At 45.4% G+C, this 19,506-nt stretch overlaps 1 protein-coding gene across 3 annotated transcripts in view; it reads left to right on the forward strand.

Annotated features, from left to right (window-relative positions):
• Positions 1 to 4,236: 4,236 nt before the first annotated feature.
• si:dkey-16j16.4 (uncharacterized) overlaps positions 4,237 to 19,506 on the forward strand; it is a 380,812-nt gene continuing 365,542 nt past the window's right edge. For all 3 annotated transcript variants that reach the window (XM_052024174.1, XM_052024172.1, XM_052024173.1), the window contains exon 1: positions 4,237 to 4,760. In XM_052024174.1, coding sequence (XP_051880134.1) covers positions 4,692 to 4,760 — 69 coding nt within the window. In that variant the 5' untranslated portion in view covers positions 4,237 to 4,691. The remainder of the gene's footprint in view (positions 4,761 to 19,506) is intronic.

Below are 19,506 nucleotides of genomic sequence, written 5' to 3' on the forward strand. Positions count from 1 at the left end.
GCCCTGAAAGTGGGACCACTTCCCTGGCTCAGAAGCCACATCTCATTGACAATGAAACTCAGTGTGGCAACAAACATTTGTCTGCCTGAGATAAAGAGTGCTTGATGATCAAGGCCTCAGACCCAGCACAAAGCTCCTGGTCTTGCTGGTAGCAGTGATCCCTGCCAGCCTGTAAACTTCTGAGACATGGGTCACCGACCAGAAGCACAGGAGAGTTATAGAGTGATACAGTATTGAAACAAGCCCTTTGGCCTAACTCATCCACGCTGACCAAGGTGCCTACCTGAGCTAGTCCCATTTGCCTGCATTTGGCCCATATCCCTCTAAACCTTTCCTATCCGTCTACCTGTCCAAACGTCTTTTACTTGTAATTATGTCCACCTCTACCACTTCCTCTGGCAGCACTTTCCACATGCCCACCACCCTTTGTGTGAAAACAGGTCCCCTTTAAATCTTTCCCCTCTCACCTTAAATCTATGCCCTCCAGTTTAAGACTCCCCTACCCTGGGAAAAAGACTGTGCCCCTCATGATTTTATTAACTGCTGTAAGGTTATCTCTCAGCCTCCTTCGCTTCAGGGAAAGAAGTCCCAGCCTATCCGGTCTCTTGTAAACTCAAGAGAGGTACCACCAGCTCTGCGCAGAATCCTCCAAGTCCACTGGCAATGTAAGTGTGCCAATGTCAGCGCCTTCCTCCAGGTTACCGTTGCCAGTATTATGATTACATTTAGTTGGATCCATTGGATAGGCCGTGCAGTTGCCTGCCTGACACCAAGCTCCTGAACTAGACACTATTACGTCAGAAAAATCTGGCAGAGAAGATTTATGAGGCTGTTGCCAGGACTCGAGGGCCTGAGTCATAGGGAGGGGTTGGCCAGGCTGTGTCTTTATTCCGTGGAATGTAGGAGAATGAGGGGCGACCTTGTAGAAGTGTTTAAAATTATGAGAGGCATGGACGGTAACAGTCTTTTTTCCAGGGTAGTGGAGTCCAAAACTAGGGGGTGTCGATTTAGGGTGAGAGGGGAAAAATTTGAAAGGGACCGGAGGGGCAACTTTTTCACACAGAGGGTGGTGAGGATATGGAACGAGCTGCCAGAGGAAGTGGTTGAGGCAGCTACAATGGTATCATTTAAGAAGCACTTGGATAGGTACATGGAGGGGAGGAGCTTGGAGGGATATGGGTCGAACACAGGAAATTGGGACTAGCTGGGCGGGCACCGTGGTTGGCATGGATTTGTTGGGCCGAAGGGCCTGTATCTATGTTGTATTGCTCTATGATTCTAAGTGTGATGATCAATGAAGACTGCACAGTGCTTAATTTCATTCACAGCTCCTCTACAAACAAAGGAGCCCATGCCTGTGTGCTGCAAGACCCAGACAACATTTGGGCATGGTTTGGTAGGTAGCAAGCAGCATTCGCACTGCAAAATTGCCAAGCTGTGACCATCCAATGAGAAAGAGTCTGACCATCTACCCACCTCAGTTAATGGCATCACTATCAGCGAGCCCCACACTGCGTCAACATCCTGGAGGGGTCCTCATCAACTGCGTTTAAGAGGCATTTAAGACACTTGAACAGGAAAGCCATAGACAGATGTGGTCCTAATGCCGGGAAATGGGATTGGAGTAGATGGGCAAAAAGGTTGGCATGGACGCAGTGGTCTAAAGGGCCTGTTTCTATGCTGTACAACGCTATGACTCTATGAGAAATTCAACCAGAACAATCACATACACCCTGCTGCATGACTCTATAACACATATTTATACACACATTATATGCATAACATACAAATATCTTACACACACATGACATACAAATACATGCAAATACTTGCAAAGGATTGCGTGACAGAAATAGCTCCATTGTATCTTTGTCCTCTTTGGAAGAATCTTGTTCTTTTCACTTCTGATGAAAGGTCATTGACCTGAAACATTGACTCTGCTCCTCTCTCCTCAGATGCTGCCTATCCTGCTGAGCATTTTCGGCATTCTCTGTTTTTCATTCTACTGCTCATCCTTTTCCCTTAGCACTGCAAATGTTGTCAAGTCTCCTTCTGAAAGCTGCTTTGAAAGTACCTCAGAAACCCTGAAGTGCTTATTCCCCATGGGTGACTGTATCAGTGACTCATTGCTCTGTTCACTGGAACCTCATTCTGAGTGGGTAGTGAGGCAGGTATTCGAATAACACTTAACAAGTACCTAGGTGAGCAGATGAATCAAAGGCTAAGGACCAAGTGCTGGTAAATGGGATTAGTACAGCACGGAAACAGGACCTTCAGCCCAACTGGTCCATGTTGTCCAGGATATCCTATCTAAGCCGCTCCCATTTGCCAGCATTTGGCCCATAGCCCTCTAAACTTTTCCAATCCATGTAGATGTCCAACTGTCTCTTAAAAGTCATTATTGTACCTGCCTCAACCACTTCCTCTGGCAGCTCATTCCACATCAATACCACCCTTTGTGTAAAAAAGTTGCCCTTAAATCTTTCCCCTCTCACCTTAAACCTATGCCCTCTAGTTCTTGATTCCCCAACCCTGGGAAAAAGACTGGATGCATTCACCCTATCTATGCCTCTCATGATTTTGTACACCTTTATAAGATCACATCTCAGTCTCCTCCACTCTGAGGAATAAAGTCCTAACCTGTCCAACCTCTCCCTATAACTCAATCCCTCAAGTCCTGGCAACATCCTTGTAAATCTTTTCTGCACTCCTTCCAGTTTAATAACATCTTTCCAATAGCAGGGAGACCAAAACTGAACACAATACTCCAAGTGCGGTCTCACAAGGGTTCTGTAGAACCGCACCATGACCTCCTAATTTTTATACTCAATGATCTGACTGATGAAGGGCAGCATGCCAAAAGCCTTCTTCACCATCCTGCCTACCTGTGAGTCCACTTTCAGTGAACCATGTACTTGCACTCCAAGGTCTCTCTGTTCTACAATACTCCCCAGGACCCTGTTGACCAATATGCCCATCTAAGCTTGTCCCATTTGCCTGCGTTTGATCCATATCCTTCTAAACCTTTCTCTACATCTACCTCTGCAAGTGTCTTTTAAATGTTGTTGATGTACCTGCCTCAACCACTTCCTCTGGCAGCTTGTTCCATATATGGACCACCCTCTGGGTTAAAAAGTTTCCCCTCAGGTCCCTTTTAAATCTCTCCCCTCTCAGCTTAAACCTGTGTCCTCCAGTTCTTGATTCCCCAACCCTGAAAAAAAGATTTGTGTGCATTGACTCTATCTATGCCCCTGACGATTTTATACATGCCCAGGACTGCAAGAAACTGCAGAGAGTTGTGGACACAGCCCAGCGCATCACGGACACAAGCCTCCCCCTCCTTGGACTCTGTCTTTACCTCTTGCTGTCTTGGTGAAGCAGCCAGCATAATCAAAGACCCCACCCACTCGGGTCATTCTCTATTCTCTCCCCTTCCATCAGGTAGAAGATACAGGAGCCTGAGGGCACATACCACCAGGCTTAAGGACAGCTTCTACCCCACTGTGATAAGACTATTGAATGGTTCCCTTATACAATGAGATGGACTATGACCTCAGGATCTACCTTGTTGTGACCTTGCACCTTATTGCACTGCACTTTCTCTGTAGCTGTGACACTTTACTCTGTACTGTTATTGTTTTTACCTGTACTACATCAATGCACTCTGTACTAACTCAATGTAACTGCACTGTGTAATGAATTGACCTGTATGAACCATATGCAAGACAAGTTTTTCACTGTACCTTGGTACAATTGGCAACAATAAACCAATACCAGTACCAATAAGATCACCCCTCATTCTCCTACGCTCCAGTGAAAAAAGTCCCAACCTGCTCAACCTCTCAATAACTCAGTCCTTCCAGTCCGGGCAACATCCTCCTAAATCTCCTCTGCACTCTTTCCAGCTTAGTGGCATCTTTCCTATAGCATTCACCCTATCTATGCCCCTTATGATTTTATACACCTCTGTAGGTCACCCAGTCTCCTGGACACGGTGGGCAGGACCTGCTCATTACTCCAGGGAACATCCCCCCTCCCAAAAAAGACACTTCTAATTTGCCAGCAGCCCCAGATCTTCGCTCTAACCAACAGGGGGTGTGAAAAGAACAAGATCTCGGGGAAATAGAAAGCTGATTTAAAGGTTTAACTCCTCCCCTCCCTCCCGCCCCGAGTGAGATGTGAGCCTTGCCTCCTTTTATTTCTCGACCAGTTGCAGGCGGTCGGGGCAGGACAAGCTTCTCCCATTCCCGATCCCGTTAAGTGACAGGGCAGCGCCTGGGAGAGGAGGGTCGGTGGTGGTGGAGACGGAAAGGAGAAACAGCGTCCCCTCGTTCTCCACTCTAGCCTGGAGGGGAGGGGAGTTTGCAGACCCCGGGATCAATCCCTCATTTCCACCTCCCTCCCCCCCCCCCCCCCACCACCACCTCCTCCTCCTCCTCCCCCCAACGCCAGATCCAGGTCTAAAGCCGTGAACCCGACTCGCCCCCAGCTGCATCGCGCAGTAAACCAGAAATCGTGGCAACAGTGGAGGCTTGGAGGTGAACGTGAAGTCAACAAGTTCCTGCATCTCCTGCCTCGATGCACAAGACTCGCTGCAACTCTCGGGGGGTTTTGTTTTGTTTGTAATTTTAAGGCTTCAATTTATTTTCTTTCGAAAAGTACACAGAGGTTGTTTGTTTTAAGTGCACACAATGCTGAAGATCTTAACCAAGAAGATGAGAGCTCAGACGCTGAACGAGATCCAACCTTTTCACGTTAAGGTAAATTTCCCCGTTCCCCAGACTTGCTGCAGAGTACGTAGCTCTCCCTGTCAGTTTGTGAATGAGCCATATGACGGAGGCAGAAACTTGGCAAGTTTCGTGGGCACACCGCCCTCTCTCAATGCTTTTGCTTTCCATTCAGTTAACTATTTGTTTGTGTTGGTTAATTGCCTGTTAATATTCAGTAGGAATTATTAATTAAACCTAAAGAAACTCTTAAGATGTGTCAATTTAAAGTAACAAAAAAACAATTCAAAACTGTTGTTCATAATAACTCATATTTATATAGTGCCTTTCTGGGATGCCTTGAAATGCTTTATGTTCGGTGGTATACTGTTGGTGGCTCTGGGCCTATACTCGATGGAATTCAGAAGGATGAGGTGGGGATCTCAATGAGACCTACCAGATACTGAAAGGCCTGGATAGAGTGGATGCGGAGAGGATGTTTCCATTAGCAGGGTCTAGGATCCTCAGAATAAAGGGACACCCCTTTAGAACCGAGATGAGGAGGAATTTCTTCAGCCAGAGGGTGATGAATCTGCGGAATTTGTTGCCACAGAGGGCTGTGGAGGCCAAGTCATTGGGTGTATTTAAGGCAGAGATTGGTAGGTTCTTGATTGGTTAAGGGTTACGGGGAGAAGGCAGGAGAATAGGGTTGAGAAAAAATATCAGCCATGATTGAATGGCGGAGCAGACTCGATGGGCTGAATGGCCTCTATATCTTATGGTAATGTAGGGCAGAAAAATCCTCTGGAAGCATTGGCAACAGAGCCCACATCCTGACAATGTTTGGATTAGTCTTGTCAGAACCAATACTATTCTACCAAAGTCAAGTTAAAGAACCATTGATTCCAAGGCTTGGCACCAGCTAGGTTACATCATTGTCCCAGTGAGGAACCCAGGGATGTCCACACCAACTGTGCCATGGCACCTGATAGCTGTTGGATCCACCACTGCCTTATCTAGTCGATCATCTCCATTGAACTAATCCCTAAATAGCACCAGCGAAACTATGGCAGGAAAGTTATTGTTGGATATCTTGACCATTCTGTAAAGATGAGGTTCACAATGTTATCCATTCAATGGTCAAAAATTTTTGGTGTTCTCTACCCTAGAGAACTGTAGAGCAGAGTCATTGAATATTTTCAGGGTGGTGATTGACAAACATTTAAACCATATGGGGTATGGGCAGTAAATCAAAGTCGAGTTTCTTGTCATATGCACAAGTACATGTGTGCACAGGTGCAATGAAAAACTTACTTGCAGCAGCATCACAGGCACAGAGCATCAGATAATCAGCATTCACAAGAAAAAATAAATTAAACACAATTTTTACAAGAAGGAACACAATCAGAACAAAAAAAAACAAAGTCCATTTTAGTGCAAAGTGATCAAAGTGGTAATAGTTTTGCTAAATTGTAGTGATTAGGGTTGTGCCGGTTGGTTCAAGAACCAACTGATTGAAGGGAAGTTGCTGTTCTTGAACCTGGTGGTGTGGGACTTCAGGCTTCTGTAACTTCTGCCCGAAGGTAGCTTCAAGAAGATGGCATGGCCCAGATGGTGGGGATCTTTGATGACGGATGTTGCCTTCTTGAAGCAGCGCCTCCTGTAGATACTACCGATGGTGGGGAGGGATGTCCCTGTGATCTATTGGGCTGAGTCCACTACTCTCTGCAGCTTCTTACATTCCTGCGCATTCCAATTGCTGTACCAGACCATGATGCAACCAGTCAGGATACTTTCAACAGTACATCTGTGGAAGTTTGTTCGAGTGTTCGGTGACAAGCCGAACTTCCTGAGCCTCCAAGAAAGTAAAGACGCTGGCACATCGTCCTTGTAATCGCATCTATGGGCTGGGCCCAGGACAGGTCATCCGATATGTTAATGCCCAGGAATTTAAGGCTGCTGACCCTGTCCACTGCCGATCAAAATGAGAAAGTAGTTGTGGCCAAGACTGAATCAACCATGATCTTATTGCATGGTGGAGCAGGTTTGAGGGGCCGAATGGTCTACTCTTGCTCCTGTTCCTTATGTTCCTAAGAAGCCTCACTGATAACTCCCAACCAGCAGAAACTGCAGAGTGTTGACAGTGTCTGGACTGCCCAGGATTAGCTCCTGTGATGCCCCCTTAGGATCTCATATGTTTGAATGTCACCCCTAACTCCAAGGAATAGAGGCCTAAACTGTTTAGGGTCTCTTGGCAGGACAGTCCTCTCGTCCCAGGAGTTGGTCTGGTGAACCTCCTTTCTTTTGCTTCCAACATTACTATATCTTTTTTTTAGATAAGGGGACTAAAGCTGTGCACAGCATTCCACGTAAGGTCTCACCAACACCCTGTACAATTGTAACAAAACCCCCATATGTTTAAACTTCAACCCTTTTGCAGTTAGGGCCAAAATGCCATTTGCCTTAATGACTCGTTGGACCCGCATGGTTTCTTTTTTGTTATTCATGCACTAGAACAGCAAGAACTCTCTGTACCTTTCTCACTTGTGTCTCTCTCAATAGAGATAATCTGCCTTTCGATTTCTCTTGCCAAAGTGCATGACTTCACACTTGGTATTAGTTAATCCTCTCTTTTCCCATTATATTTTCCCTTCTGCAGTCATTCCTGTTGAGTCTCCTAAGCAGAGTTCACTCTCTGGTAAGAGGCATGATGTGAAGGTTAAAGGAAAGACCAGGAGAAGAACCAGACTATCTTATTCTCTGCAACAAACAATCTGCTGGAGGAACTTAGGGTTGAGCAGCATCTGTGGAGGGAAAGGAATTGTAGACATTTTGGGTCAAAACCATCTGGAGATTCCTGTCTCTTGTGGCTCTATTTTATTTGCTGGTTGGGTCAATCCCAAATCCACTGTAAAAGACCCTGGCCCAAACTGATCTGTCTCGATCAATCAACGTTTGCACCCTGTGACCACTGCCCCAACTTCAGAATTAGAATCAGATTCAGATTTATTATCACTGACTTATATGACATGAAATTTGTTGTTTTGCAGCAGCAGTACAGTGCAAGACATAAAATTGCCGTAAATTACAAAAATAAATAAGTAGTGCAGAACAGAAGGAATAACAAGGTTGTGTTCATGGGTTCAGGGACTGTTCAGAATTCTGATGGCGGAAGGGGAAGAAGCTGTTCCTGAATCGTTGAGTGTGGGTCTTCAGGCTCCTGTACCTCCTCCCCGATGGCAGTAACGAGAAGAGGGCATGTCCCGGATGGTGAGGTTCCTTAGTGATGGACGCTGCCTTCTTGGGGCACCGCCTCTTGAAGATGTCCTCGATGGTGGGAAGGGTTAGAAAGGACTTAGAAACTTAGAAAGTACTTGCGGTTTTGCCTAAATTTCCCCTTAAAGTACCAGGAATAGCTGAAGGGAAATAGCTTAGATCCATTGAAAAGGAAACTCGGATCATCGATGATGAAGAAGGGAACTTACTGATGAGCTGAAAGTTTGTAAATGGACAGAAGTTTCCAGTGAAAACGGAAAAATAGCAGGAATAGGCCATTTGGCCCCACAAGCCTGTCCCACTATTCAATATGATTATGGCTGATCTCCTTCAGGCCTCAACTCCTCTTCTGTGTCAGTTCCCAATAGTTCTCAACACCCTATCTTTCAAAAATTTATCTTCTCTTTAAATAAGCCCCCCCCCCCCCCACACACACACACACACACACACACACACAATGTTCTACCCTGCACAACCCTTTGTGGTAGAGAATGCCAGAGATTCACTATCCTTTTGTGAGCTGTTCCTATGCACCCCGATTTTAAATGACCAGCTCCTTAACTTGAGCTGCTCTCTCCCAATTCCACCCCTCCCCATCCTCCATCTGCCCATCATCCCCCTCCTCACCTGGTTCCGCCCATCACCTACCAACCCCTGCCTCAACCCTCCCCCTCACCTCTTTATACTGGCTATCTTCCCTCTGCACTCTCAGTCCTGATGCAGGGCCTTGACCCGAATTGTTGACCATCCCTCTGCCTCCACAGACATTGCCTGACCCGCTGAGTTCCTCCAGCAGCTTGTTTGTTGCTCCGGATTCCAACATCTTCAGTCTCTCGTGTCTCTACCTTGTAACCATGTCCCCTTGTTACTATTCTCCCACTGGAGGAAACATCTCAACATCTACCCTGGCAAGGTAAATAAGACGGTACGGTAGCATAGCAGTTAGCACGACGCTATTACAGCGCCAGCGATCGGGGTTTGATTCCCGTCGCTGTCTGGAAGGAGTTTGTACGTTCTCCTGTGTCTGTGTGGCTTTCTTCCGGGTGCTCCGGTTTCCTCCCACATTGCAAAGATGTACGGGTAGGTTAATTTGGGTTTAAAATGGGCGGTGCAGACTCGTTGGGCCGGAAGGGCCTGTTACCATGCTGTAAATAAAATTTAAAAAAAAGTTAAAAAAGAAGCCGAGGATCTTTATATCTTTTAATAAGTTCGTTCTTCTAAACACCGCAGAATATAAATCCAACTTTTTAAGCAGTTGAGCCAACTGGCCTGTTCCTGTTCATATACTTTCATGTATTACATTGTTTAATGCTTTGTACAAAGGGGCATAATGCCCTGGGTTAATTCTACATTGCTGCAAGTGCCCTGCCGAATATGGTCAGTCAACATGATTTGCATCACTGAGGGTCTGGCACTGAATGAATGAGCTGGCAAGCCATCAGATTTTAAAGGGCATCACAGGTATGCATCTTTAATGAGCAGCTACATAATGATTTGAGTTTTGGCCCTTAGAACAGCATTGGGTTCGCAGTTGTGCTGCATTGTCCTGGCGTTGCCTGGAGCTAAAGTGTGATCTCCAGGACAGTATTGTGAACAATCTGGAGTCATACAGTCATACAACACAGAAATAGGTTCTTCGGCCCACTGAGTCCCTGCCCACCGAGTCCCTGCCACCAGCAAGCTCTCAATTACACTAATCCTGTTTTAAAATAATAACAAAATAATGCTGAAAACACTCAGTAGGTCAGGCTGCCCCTGTGAAGAGAGAAACAGAGTTAATGTCAGAAAGGTTAGGCAAGGAAATAAGGAGGGGTGAATGGGTCACCTCTGGTGGTGGCTGGCATAGACCTGATTGGCCCAGTGGCCTCATAGAGTGACTGAAGTGTGGAGCCCTTCAGCCCACCATGTTGATGCTGACCATTGTACTTATCTGTATTAGTCCCACTTACCTGTATTTGATCCTTAGACTTCTGTGCCTTGGTGATTCAAATGCTTGTTAGATACTTCTTTTTGTGAGGGTATCTGCCTCCACCACCTCTTCAGGCAATGAGTTCCAGATGCCAATTACCCTCTGAGTGAAAAGAATCCCCCCTGAGATCCCCTCCAAACCTTCTACCCCTCACCTTATACCTCTGGCCTGTTGTTTTAGACACCCCCTCCAAGGAGAAAAGATTCTTACAATTTACCCTATCTCCACCCGTCTTAATTTTGTCATCCTGATGCAGGGCCTTGACCCGAAACATTGTCTGTACAGCTCTCTCCACAGATGCTGCCTGACCCACTGATTTCCTCCAGTGCTTTTTGTGTGTCGCTCCAGATTTCAGCATTGGCAGTCTCTTGCAACTCTGCAATTTTGTGCACCTCCGTCAGGTCACCCCTCAGCCTCCTCCACTCCAGGGAGAACAGACCAAGTCTCTCCGGTCTCTCCTCATAACTGAAATGCTCCATCCCTGGTGAACCTCCTCTGCAGCCTCTCCAGTGGAATCACGTCCTCGTGTGGTGACTAGAACTGCACATAGGTGTGGCCTAACCAATGTTTTATAAAGTTGTAATGATGTTCCAATCCTTATATCCTAATGCCATGGCTGATGAAAACAAACATCCTATTTGCCTTCTTTGTCAGCTTATCCACCTCTGCTGTTACTTTCAGGAGATACCCCAAGGCCCCTCTGTTCCTCAGCCCTCCTGAGGGCCCCACCATTTACTGTATGCGTCCAACCTTTACTTAACCTTCCAAAATGCATCTCCTCACACTTGCCTCCTTCTGTGTCATAATAAGTAGGAAGTAATCCTCCCTGAATCTCCATAAACTAGGTTCTGAGTCTCAACTAAGCTGATGGGATTGTTGATTGAAGGACTGGCTGTCAAGTCCAGCCAAGCCTCATTCACCCATCACTTTCGTGTTTGCCGACCTACATTGACTCCTAATTAAGCGCGGTCTTTATTTGAAAATGTTTGTGTTTGTTTTGAAGTCCTTCCACGCGCTCCTCTGTTTCTGTAATCTCCTCCAGCCCTATAGCCCTCTAAGAAATCTGGGCTCCTCTCTTTCCTCTTGCTTGATTATCCTCATAGTTAATCTCCCCAGCATTAACAAATATGCTTTAATCTGCCAAGACTATAATCTCTGGAATTCCCTCCCTAAATCCCTCTACCTCCCGTTCCTCTTTTTTTCTCCCAAGGCAAAACTTGCCTCTGATCCTGCTTTTAGTTATCTGCCTTAACTTGCTGTAATTGATCCTGCAAAGCATCTTGTTGTATTTTTCCAAGTTAAGGGCATCATCTAAATATAAAACATTTTTGCTTCCCTCTCCCGTCCCCCAATAAAATAACTAAAAGAACAGACCTTGTCATATATCAGGAGTAACATTGACCATGTGTTATTTTCTCCTCTTCCAACCTTCCCCCTCCCCTGCTTTTCCAAGCGATAATTTTGCACAGGGATCGGCCCTTGCACTTCTAACTCTCCAGCAGCATGGCGGCTGTCTGCAGTAACAGAATAGCTTATTATTTTATTATTTATAGTCATACAGCAGCTTGCGAGAGCTTAAGTGCGTGTGAAGTATTGTATTTCTGTAGGCTCTGCACTGGAGGAGGCCAAAGTCACAATGCTGGATCAATAGAGAGTGGATTTGTGTCTGTCGTTCTGAGAATGGCCCTTGATAATATTGTGTGAAAACACAATATCATAAGGCAGCACTATCTTCCTGATAACTACAGTGGCTGCCAGAACATAGAACAGGAACAGGCCCTTCTGCCCACCGTGTCTGTGCCGATCCAAACTAATCCCTTCTGCCTGTACGTGATTCATATCCCTCCATTCCCTGCATATTCATGCATCTATCTAAAAGCCTCTTGAATGCCACTACTGTATCTGCTTCCACTACGGCCCCTGGTAGCCCGTTCCAGACACCTGCCATCTCAGTGTAAAAAAACTTGCCTGAATGGGCAGAGATAACGTGAATGATCACGGTCTTTTTCCCAGGGTAGGGAAGTCTATATTGGAATTGGTTTACTATTGTTACATGTACTGAGCTTGTCTTGCATACTGTTCATGCAGATCAATTCATTACACTGTCCATTGAGGTAGGACAGAGTAAAACAATACAGAATGCAGATTAAAGTGTTACAGTTACAGAGAAAATGCAGTGCAGGTAGACAATAAGGTAGAAGGTCATAACAAAATAGATTGTGAGGTCAAGAGTCCATCTTATTGTACTAGGGAACTGTTCAATAGTCTTATAACAGTGGGATAGAAGCTGTCCTTGCGCCTAGTGGTACATCCTTTCAGACTTTTGTATCTTCTGCCTGATGGGAGAGGGGAGGGGAGAGAATGTCCGGGATGGGTGGGGTCTTTTGATTATGTTGGCTGCTTTACTGAGGCAGCGAGAAGTATAGACAGAGTCCATGGAGGGGAGGCTGGTTTCTGTGATGTGCTGAGCTGTGTCCACAACTCTCTGCAGTTTCTTGCAGTCCCGTGCAGAGCAGTTGCCGTACCAAGCCGTGATGTATCCAGATAGGAAGCTTTCTATGGTGCATTGATAACTAGAAGGTGTAAGTTTAAGGTGAGAGGGGAAAGATTTAAAGTGGTCTGAGGGGCAAATTCTTCACACAATGGGTATATGGAATGAGCTCCCAGAGGAAGTGGTGGAGTCAGGTGCAATTACACAATGTTCAAAAGACATTTGGACAGGTACATGGATAGGAAGGGTTTAGAGGGATAAGGGCCAAATGCAGGCAAGTGGGACTAGCTCAGGTAGACATGGTTGGGCTGAAGGGCCTGTTTCTGTGCTGTATAGCTTCGTTCTGGCTGTGCGATTCTTTGCAGACTTAGGCCAGTGCTGCAAAGTTGAGCTGGTGTCAATTGTCCTCTTGCACCTCGGCAGAAGCTGAGTTGGGGTGAGATTTGTCTCTGTTGTCAAGATCACCTCATCTCCTTTCCTGCTTCACCCTCACGACATTGGAAGCTACAAATATTCCTGCTGAAGTTCACCCTGAATCACGGTTCCTCTTTCAGGACTCGAGTGGCTTCCAGGCAGCTGATTTGCAACAGGGAAGCAATAGCTTTTAATCGGGGCGGGGCCGGGCTGGGAAATAGATTGAAGGAACGCGGTGCGCCTGTTCTGTGGGTTGCGAGGATAGATAGACAGATGGTATCAAAACAAAATGCTGGAAATATCGAGGGCCTTACCCACTGAATAGTCAGAGAGTCGTACAGCACAGAAAGGGGCTCTTCAGCCCACCATGTCCATGCCTATCCCTTTGCCCATCTAGTTTCCAGTGAAGAGAGGTTGGACAAGATGGGGCTGTTCTCTCTGGAGTGGCGGAGGCTGAGGGCAGATCTGATAGATGTTTTTTTAATTCCAAAATAAATTTTATTCATCATAAAAAACACTGTATATACAACAATAAAACAGTGCAAACCTTTACATTCATGTACGGATCAATCATTAGTGTTACCTTTTTATATAAAAAACACAGCACCGATGCCACTCATGTGGCTCCCTGGGGGGGGGGGGCTACCCCAATCCCGTATTTACAATATTTAAGGGGCTTCCTCGCCTGACCCTGCCCCTCCCTCTCCAGTGGCAGAAAAACCCTAAACTGTAGTCCTTCCCCACTGAGCCCTTGCGTTGGCTGCACCCAGCTTCAGTGCGTCCCTCAGCACGTACTCCTGCAGCCGGGAATGTGCCGGTCGGCAGCATTTCCCTACGGACATCTCTGATAGACGTTTATAAAATTGTGCGAGGCATAGACAGAGTAGACAGCCGGTATCTTTCTCCCAGGATTGAAATGTCTAATACTAGAGTGCATGCATTTAAAGAGAGAGGGGGAAAGTACAATGGAGATGTGCGGGGAGGTTTTTTACACAGAGAGTGGTGGGTGCCTGGAATGCGCTGTCAGGGGTGGTGGTGGAGGCAGATAGCATAGGAGTATTTAAGAGACTCTTAGATAGACACATGAATATGCAGAGAAGGGAGGGATATGGTCAATGTGCGGGGAAGATGGATTAGATTAATTAGGAGTCATTGGTTTAATTAGTTCAGCACAGCATTATGTGCCAACGGACCTGTCCTGTGCTGTACTGTTCTATGTTCTTAAATGCTACTTCTAGTATTTATGTTTGTCTTGGTATTCGTAGTTTTGGATGGTACCATTCTTTGGGGAAAAAACAACTGCAGATGCTGTGAATCTGAAATAAAAGCAGAGAATGCTGGAAACACTCAGCAGGTCAGGCAGCATCTGTGGAGGGAGAAACAGGGTTTACGTTTCAGGTCAAAGAGCTTTAATTTGCCACAGATGCTGCCTGACCAGCTGATATTTCCAGCATTTTTCTGTTTTTTATTCCCTTTTTTTTTCATTTTTATTTTACCCTCCGTCCCACCTTCCTCTGTTTTAATTTCTCGAGTTTAGCCTGCTTACGATAAGTGGTATGGGATCTGTATACGTTTTCTGTTTCCGTGATGTATAAGTCTATGAGCTCCTACTTGTAAGTGAAGAGAAAACGGTTCAGCTAATGGAAGTGAATTATCCCAGCATTCACAGCAGCAGGGATTTCCCCCTATTAATTGGACAGGGTCTGTTGTTCTAATAGAGGGCTTTCAAAACCTCAGTGTATTTTGGGATACTTTGGCCTCCATAATACCTTTGTCTCGTTCTCGTTCCTACAACAACAATTACATAAAAGTAAGTGCCACTCGAGAAATTCTGGGAGTTGGTGGTCCGACCCTAAGATTAAACCAGAATAGAGGCTGTTCAACTGTGATATTTGTGGTTATAAAGAGATTGCTGTTCTTGTTGCACTACCACATTCTTAATACAATTATTAATCCATGCAGCAAACAATCTGTTGGAAGAACTCAGCAGGTTGAGGTACTGCTCGACCCGTTGAGTTCTTCCAGCAGATTGCTTGTTGCTCCAGGTTCCAACATCTGCTGTCTTTTGTGTCTCAATTAATGCATGCAATATTGTTTCGTGAAATTGCTCATAATCCTGATTATTACTAGACAAGAAAACAGTAGACAAACTGGTCCAGCAGTCCAGAGTCCTGGCCAAATACTACAGTGGGTGCTAACGCGATAAGAATTTTAATTCCATTTGAAACTTCAAGGAATAAAGCAAATTGCTGTGAAGACTGTTATTAAAATGCAGTTGGTTCATTGATGACCTTGAGGGAAAGAAACCTTTAGCCTTATCAGGTCTGGATTATATCCAAACCAGAGTGATTAACCACTGCCCTCTGCACTAGCCACTCTGATGTAGGGATGGACAGTAAAAGCTGCCTCTGCAAATCAGACTCACATTCCGAGAATGAATTAAAACACACCAGTTAGAAATAAGATTCAGGAAGACTGGTGTGGAGGTTTCCTGTGAGATATGCAAGCTTGCGTGAGGGTTTGGGTTAATGGTGAAGTAGGCCATGAGGAGGATGCAGTAAACAAAATGTAAAGAGGATGTGAGGAAATGTGAAATTATCCACTTTCTTAGAAGAATAGGAGACTTTTTAAAAAAAAGTTGAGAGATTACAACATATACTTGTACGCATTACCAGAAAATTAATGTAATATTACATCAAGTAATTAGAAAGGAAAATGACATACTGGCATTTATTGTAAAGGAGTTGGGATAGAACAGCTATAAGTTTTGACATGACATTTGCAAAGCCATGTACAGTTTTAGTTTGCTTACCTGAAAATGCTTTGGAAGAAATGAGTAGGGGGATGGAATTGCTCTGTGAGCTGGCATAGACTTGATGGGTCAAATGGTCTCATTTTTGTATGGAAGCACGGTGTGCATTGAAGGTTCTCTGAATTGATTCCTGAAATGAGAAGCCTCCGCCGTGAGGAGAGTCAGGGTGACACATTCCTGAGCTTCAGAAGATTGAGAGGTGATCTCATTGAAACATACAAAATTTGGAACGTCACACGGTAGATGCTGAACTGCTGAAGAATATAAAATGAAGTCATAGAGTTATACAGCACGGAAACAGGCCCTTCAGCCCAAATTGTACACACCGACCAGTGTGCCATCCTGAGCTAGTCCCATTTGCCTGCGTTTGGCCCATATCCTTCTCAACTTGGGGCCTTCTGGGAAATTTAGTGCCATTGTCTAAAATTCAGGGCAAGAAATTTCTTCCCATTGCAATGAGGCTATGAAATTTTAGAATTCATTACTCTTGATGGTGGCTTAAGATTGATAGAGTGGACTCCAAGGAGATTGGAATTGAGGTAGAAGATAAGTCATGAACATTGAGCAGTGATGCAGGCTGAAGAAGCCATATGGCCTAATCCTGCTTTAATGTCCTAATGTTCTTATATTCTTAACTCGCTACTACATGGATTGGTTGAATTGGAAAGGATTGACGTGTCCATGGAGAGGCTTGGTGCTAACGTGAAGGAGAAGGAATTAGAAGGACATGGAGGCGGAGTGGAAAAAGGCAATTAGAGGAGCCTGCCCTGAAGTGTTGAACCGAATTCTGTGCAGTTAATTCCACACAAATCTGGAATACTGCTTGCAGTTCTGGTCTCCTTACTTGAGGAAAGATATACTGGCTTTGGAGGTGGTGCAGAGGATGTTAACCAGGTTGATTCCGGGGATGAGGGGGTTAGCCTGTGAGGAGAGATTGAGTCGCCTGGGACTATACTCGCTGGAATTCAGAAGAATGAGAGGGGATCTTATAGAAACATATAAAATTATGAAAGGGATAGATAAGATAGAGGCAGGAAAGTTGTTTCCACTGGTAGGTGAGACTAGAACGAGGGGACATAGCCTCATGAGTAGATTTAGGATGGAGATGAGGAGGAACTGTTTTTCCCAGAGAGCAGTGGAATCTGTGAAATTCTCTGCCCAAGGAAGCAGTAGGGGCTACCTCATTAAATGTATTTAAGACACAGTTAGATAGATTTTTGCATAGTAGGGGAATTAAGGTTGTGGGGAAAAGGCAGGTAGATGGATCTGAGTCCATGGCCAGATCAGCCATGATCTTATTGAATGGCGGAGCAGGCTCGACGGGCCAGATGGCCTACTCCTGCTTATACTTCTATGTTCTCATGTAAAGTGTGCCAATTGCGTAAACTGCAATAAACTAAAAATAACACAGAGAATGTTGGGGACACTCAGCTATCTGAAATGTCAACGTGGTTTGCTTTTCTGGCATTCCCTGTTTTTATTCCAGATTTACAGTCTCTGCAGCATTACTTTGCTCTTCAGTCTTGTGCAGACGCACATTGATATTGAGACACCCAAGGTTGCACAATGTTTGAATTGGATCAGGTCAGGTAAAATATCTTTTATAGAAGAAAAACTGCAGTCAGTTAGTACTGTAGTGCGGTTTTGAAAGACTAATCCAAAAATTTTGAGTCACTATGATATATATATATTTTCATGATGCTTTTGTGTCAAGATGTTTTAGCCCTTGAACAGCCTAGCACTAATTTAGCAATTGCTTCCTGGGAACTTGATTTGAATCTATCCTGCTGGGGTGTGACTGGAGATGGGGAGGACGGATACGGATCTGACTTGCGCACCGGGATTTCATGTTGCACTGTTGGTTCCTGTTGTGAGGAACTAGTTGTCTCTCTGAGACTACTAGCTGACCAGTCGAAAAGGAGGCCTTTGATCTGCTAGGTGTTGCTGCAGGCAAGTGTTTCATTGCACCTGTACCTCACCGTACTTGTGCACATGACAATAAACTGGACGTGACTTGACTCAGTTGGCAGAAGGAGATGACTAAACTGTGGAGGGACTTAGTGTTTATAAACTAGACTCATTCCACTGCATTTTGTTAAGGTCATGCACATTATCTGCTTTCTACACAGAGATGACCAACTCCTTCTGGTTTGTTAACTGGTGTTGGTTAAAATGGATGGATTTTTAATGGCCATTATAATTAAAACCAAACGATCACACCTAAAGACCAGGGTTCCCAAAAAACTTAAACACTTGCATTCATTTAGCTCCTTTCGCATGCCTTTCCCAAAAAACGCCTGTATCATATCTGCATCCACTACCACCCCTGGCAGTGCATTCCAGGCACCCAATACTCTCTGTGTAAAAACTTGCCCTGCACATCCCCTTTGAAATTACCCCCACTCACCTTAAATGCAAGTGTCGCCACGCTTCCGGCGCCAACATAGCACACTCACAACTTCCTAACCTGTATGTCTTTGGAATGTGGGAGGAAACCGGAGCACCTGGAAGAAACCCACGCAGACACACGGGGGGAACGTACAAACTCCTTACAGACAACAGCCGGAATTGAACCCGGGTCGCTAGTGCTGTAAAGCATTACGCTAACTGCTACACTACCGTGCCTGCCTACAGGGGATTTCTCTCTGATTTCCTGGGCAATGCTTATCCTTGATCAATATAACTGAAGTCAGATTGGAGTCATATACCGTAAGTGGCAAAGTGGCGCAGCGGGCAGAGCCACTGCCTCATAACGCCAGAGACCCAGGTTCAATCCTGACTTCGGGTGCTGTCTGTGTGAAGTTTGCATGTTCTCCCTGCGGCTGCGTGAGTTTCCACCCGGGGTGCTCCGGTTTCCACCCACATCTCAAAGACGTGCGTTTCAGTGGGTTAATTGGCCGCTATAAATTGCCCCTAGTGTGTAGTTGAGTGCTAGAATCTGGGAAGAGTTGATGAGAATGTGGGAGAATTAATAAATAGGATAAATGTAGGATTAGTGTAAATGGGTGGTTGGTGGGCCTGTTGCTGCATTTCTATGACCATGATACTATGAGTAGGGACAAAGGCCCTTCAGCCCATCAAGTATGCAACGGCCATCAAACATCCATTTACCCTAATCCTACACTAATCCCTTTTTATTCTCCCCACATTCCCACCAACTCCACCCAGATTCCACCTCTCACCCACACCTCTGGGCACAATTTACAGCGCACAGTTAACCTCACACCCGGCACGTCTTTGGGCTGTGGGAGGAAAACAGAGAGGTCAGGGAGAACTCCACACAGTCAGCACTGGAGGTCAGGATTGAACCCAGGCCGCTGCAGCCTCACTTGAAGTGCCACTGTGCTGCCCTCAAATTGTGGCATTCCCATGTGGGAGCTTGCTGTGCACAAATTGGCTGATACGTTTTCCCATGTTACAGCAGTGACTGGTCTTTCAAAGTGTTTCAGTAGCTATTGGGAGAGGGATGTGAACGGACCTGGATTAATGCAAGTGTTTACATTTTTTTGGGAACCCCCAGAATTTAGGTATGACCATTTGGTTTTAATTATAATGGCCATTAAAAATTCATCCTTTTTAACCAACACCAGTTAACAAACCAGTAGGAGTTGCTCACCTCTATGTTCTTGGTCTATGTGGAAAAGAACTGCTGTGGTTTCTTAGATATAGCCAGTCATTGCCAAGTGCTTTAAGGCATTTGCGAGGGGTGTGTGTGTAAATGTGTGTTTCTTGGTTTGAACTAGTGGTCATAATGTGTGGTGGTAACGTTCAGCTTAAGGTCACGGTATTACCTGCTGAAAATAGGATCTCATTAAAGTATAATGTGCTAAGTAGCACT

Source organism: Pristis pectinata, chromosome 10 (assembly GCF_009764475.1).
Source record: "Pristis pectinata isolate sPriPec2 chromosome 10, sPriPec2.1.pri, whole genome shotgun sequence".
Lineage (NCBI taxonomy): Eukaryota > Metazoa > Chordata > Chondrichthyes > Rhinopristiformes > Pristidae > Pristis > Pristis pectinata.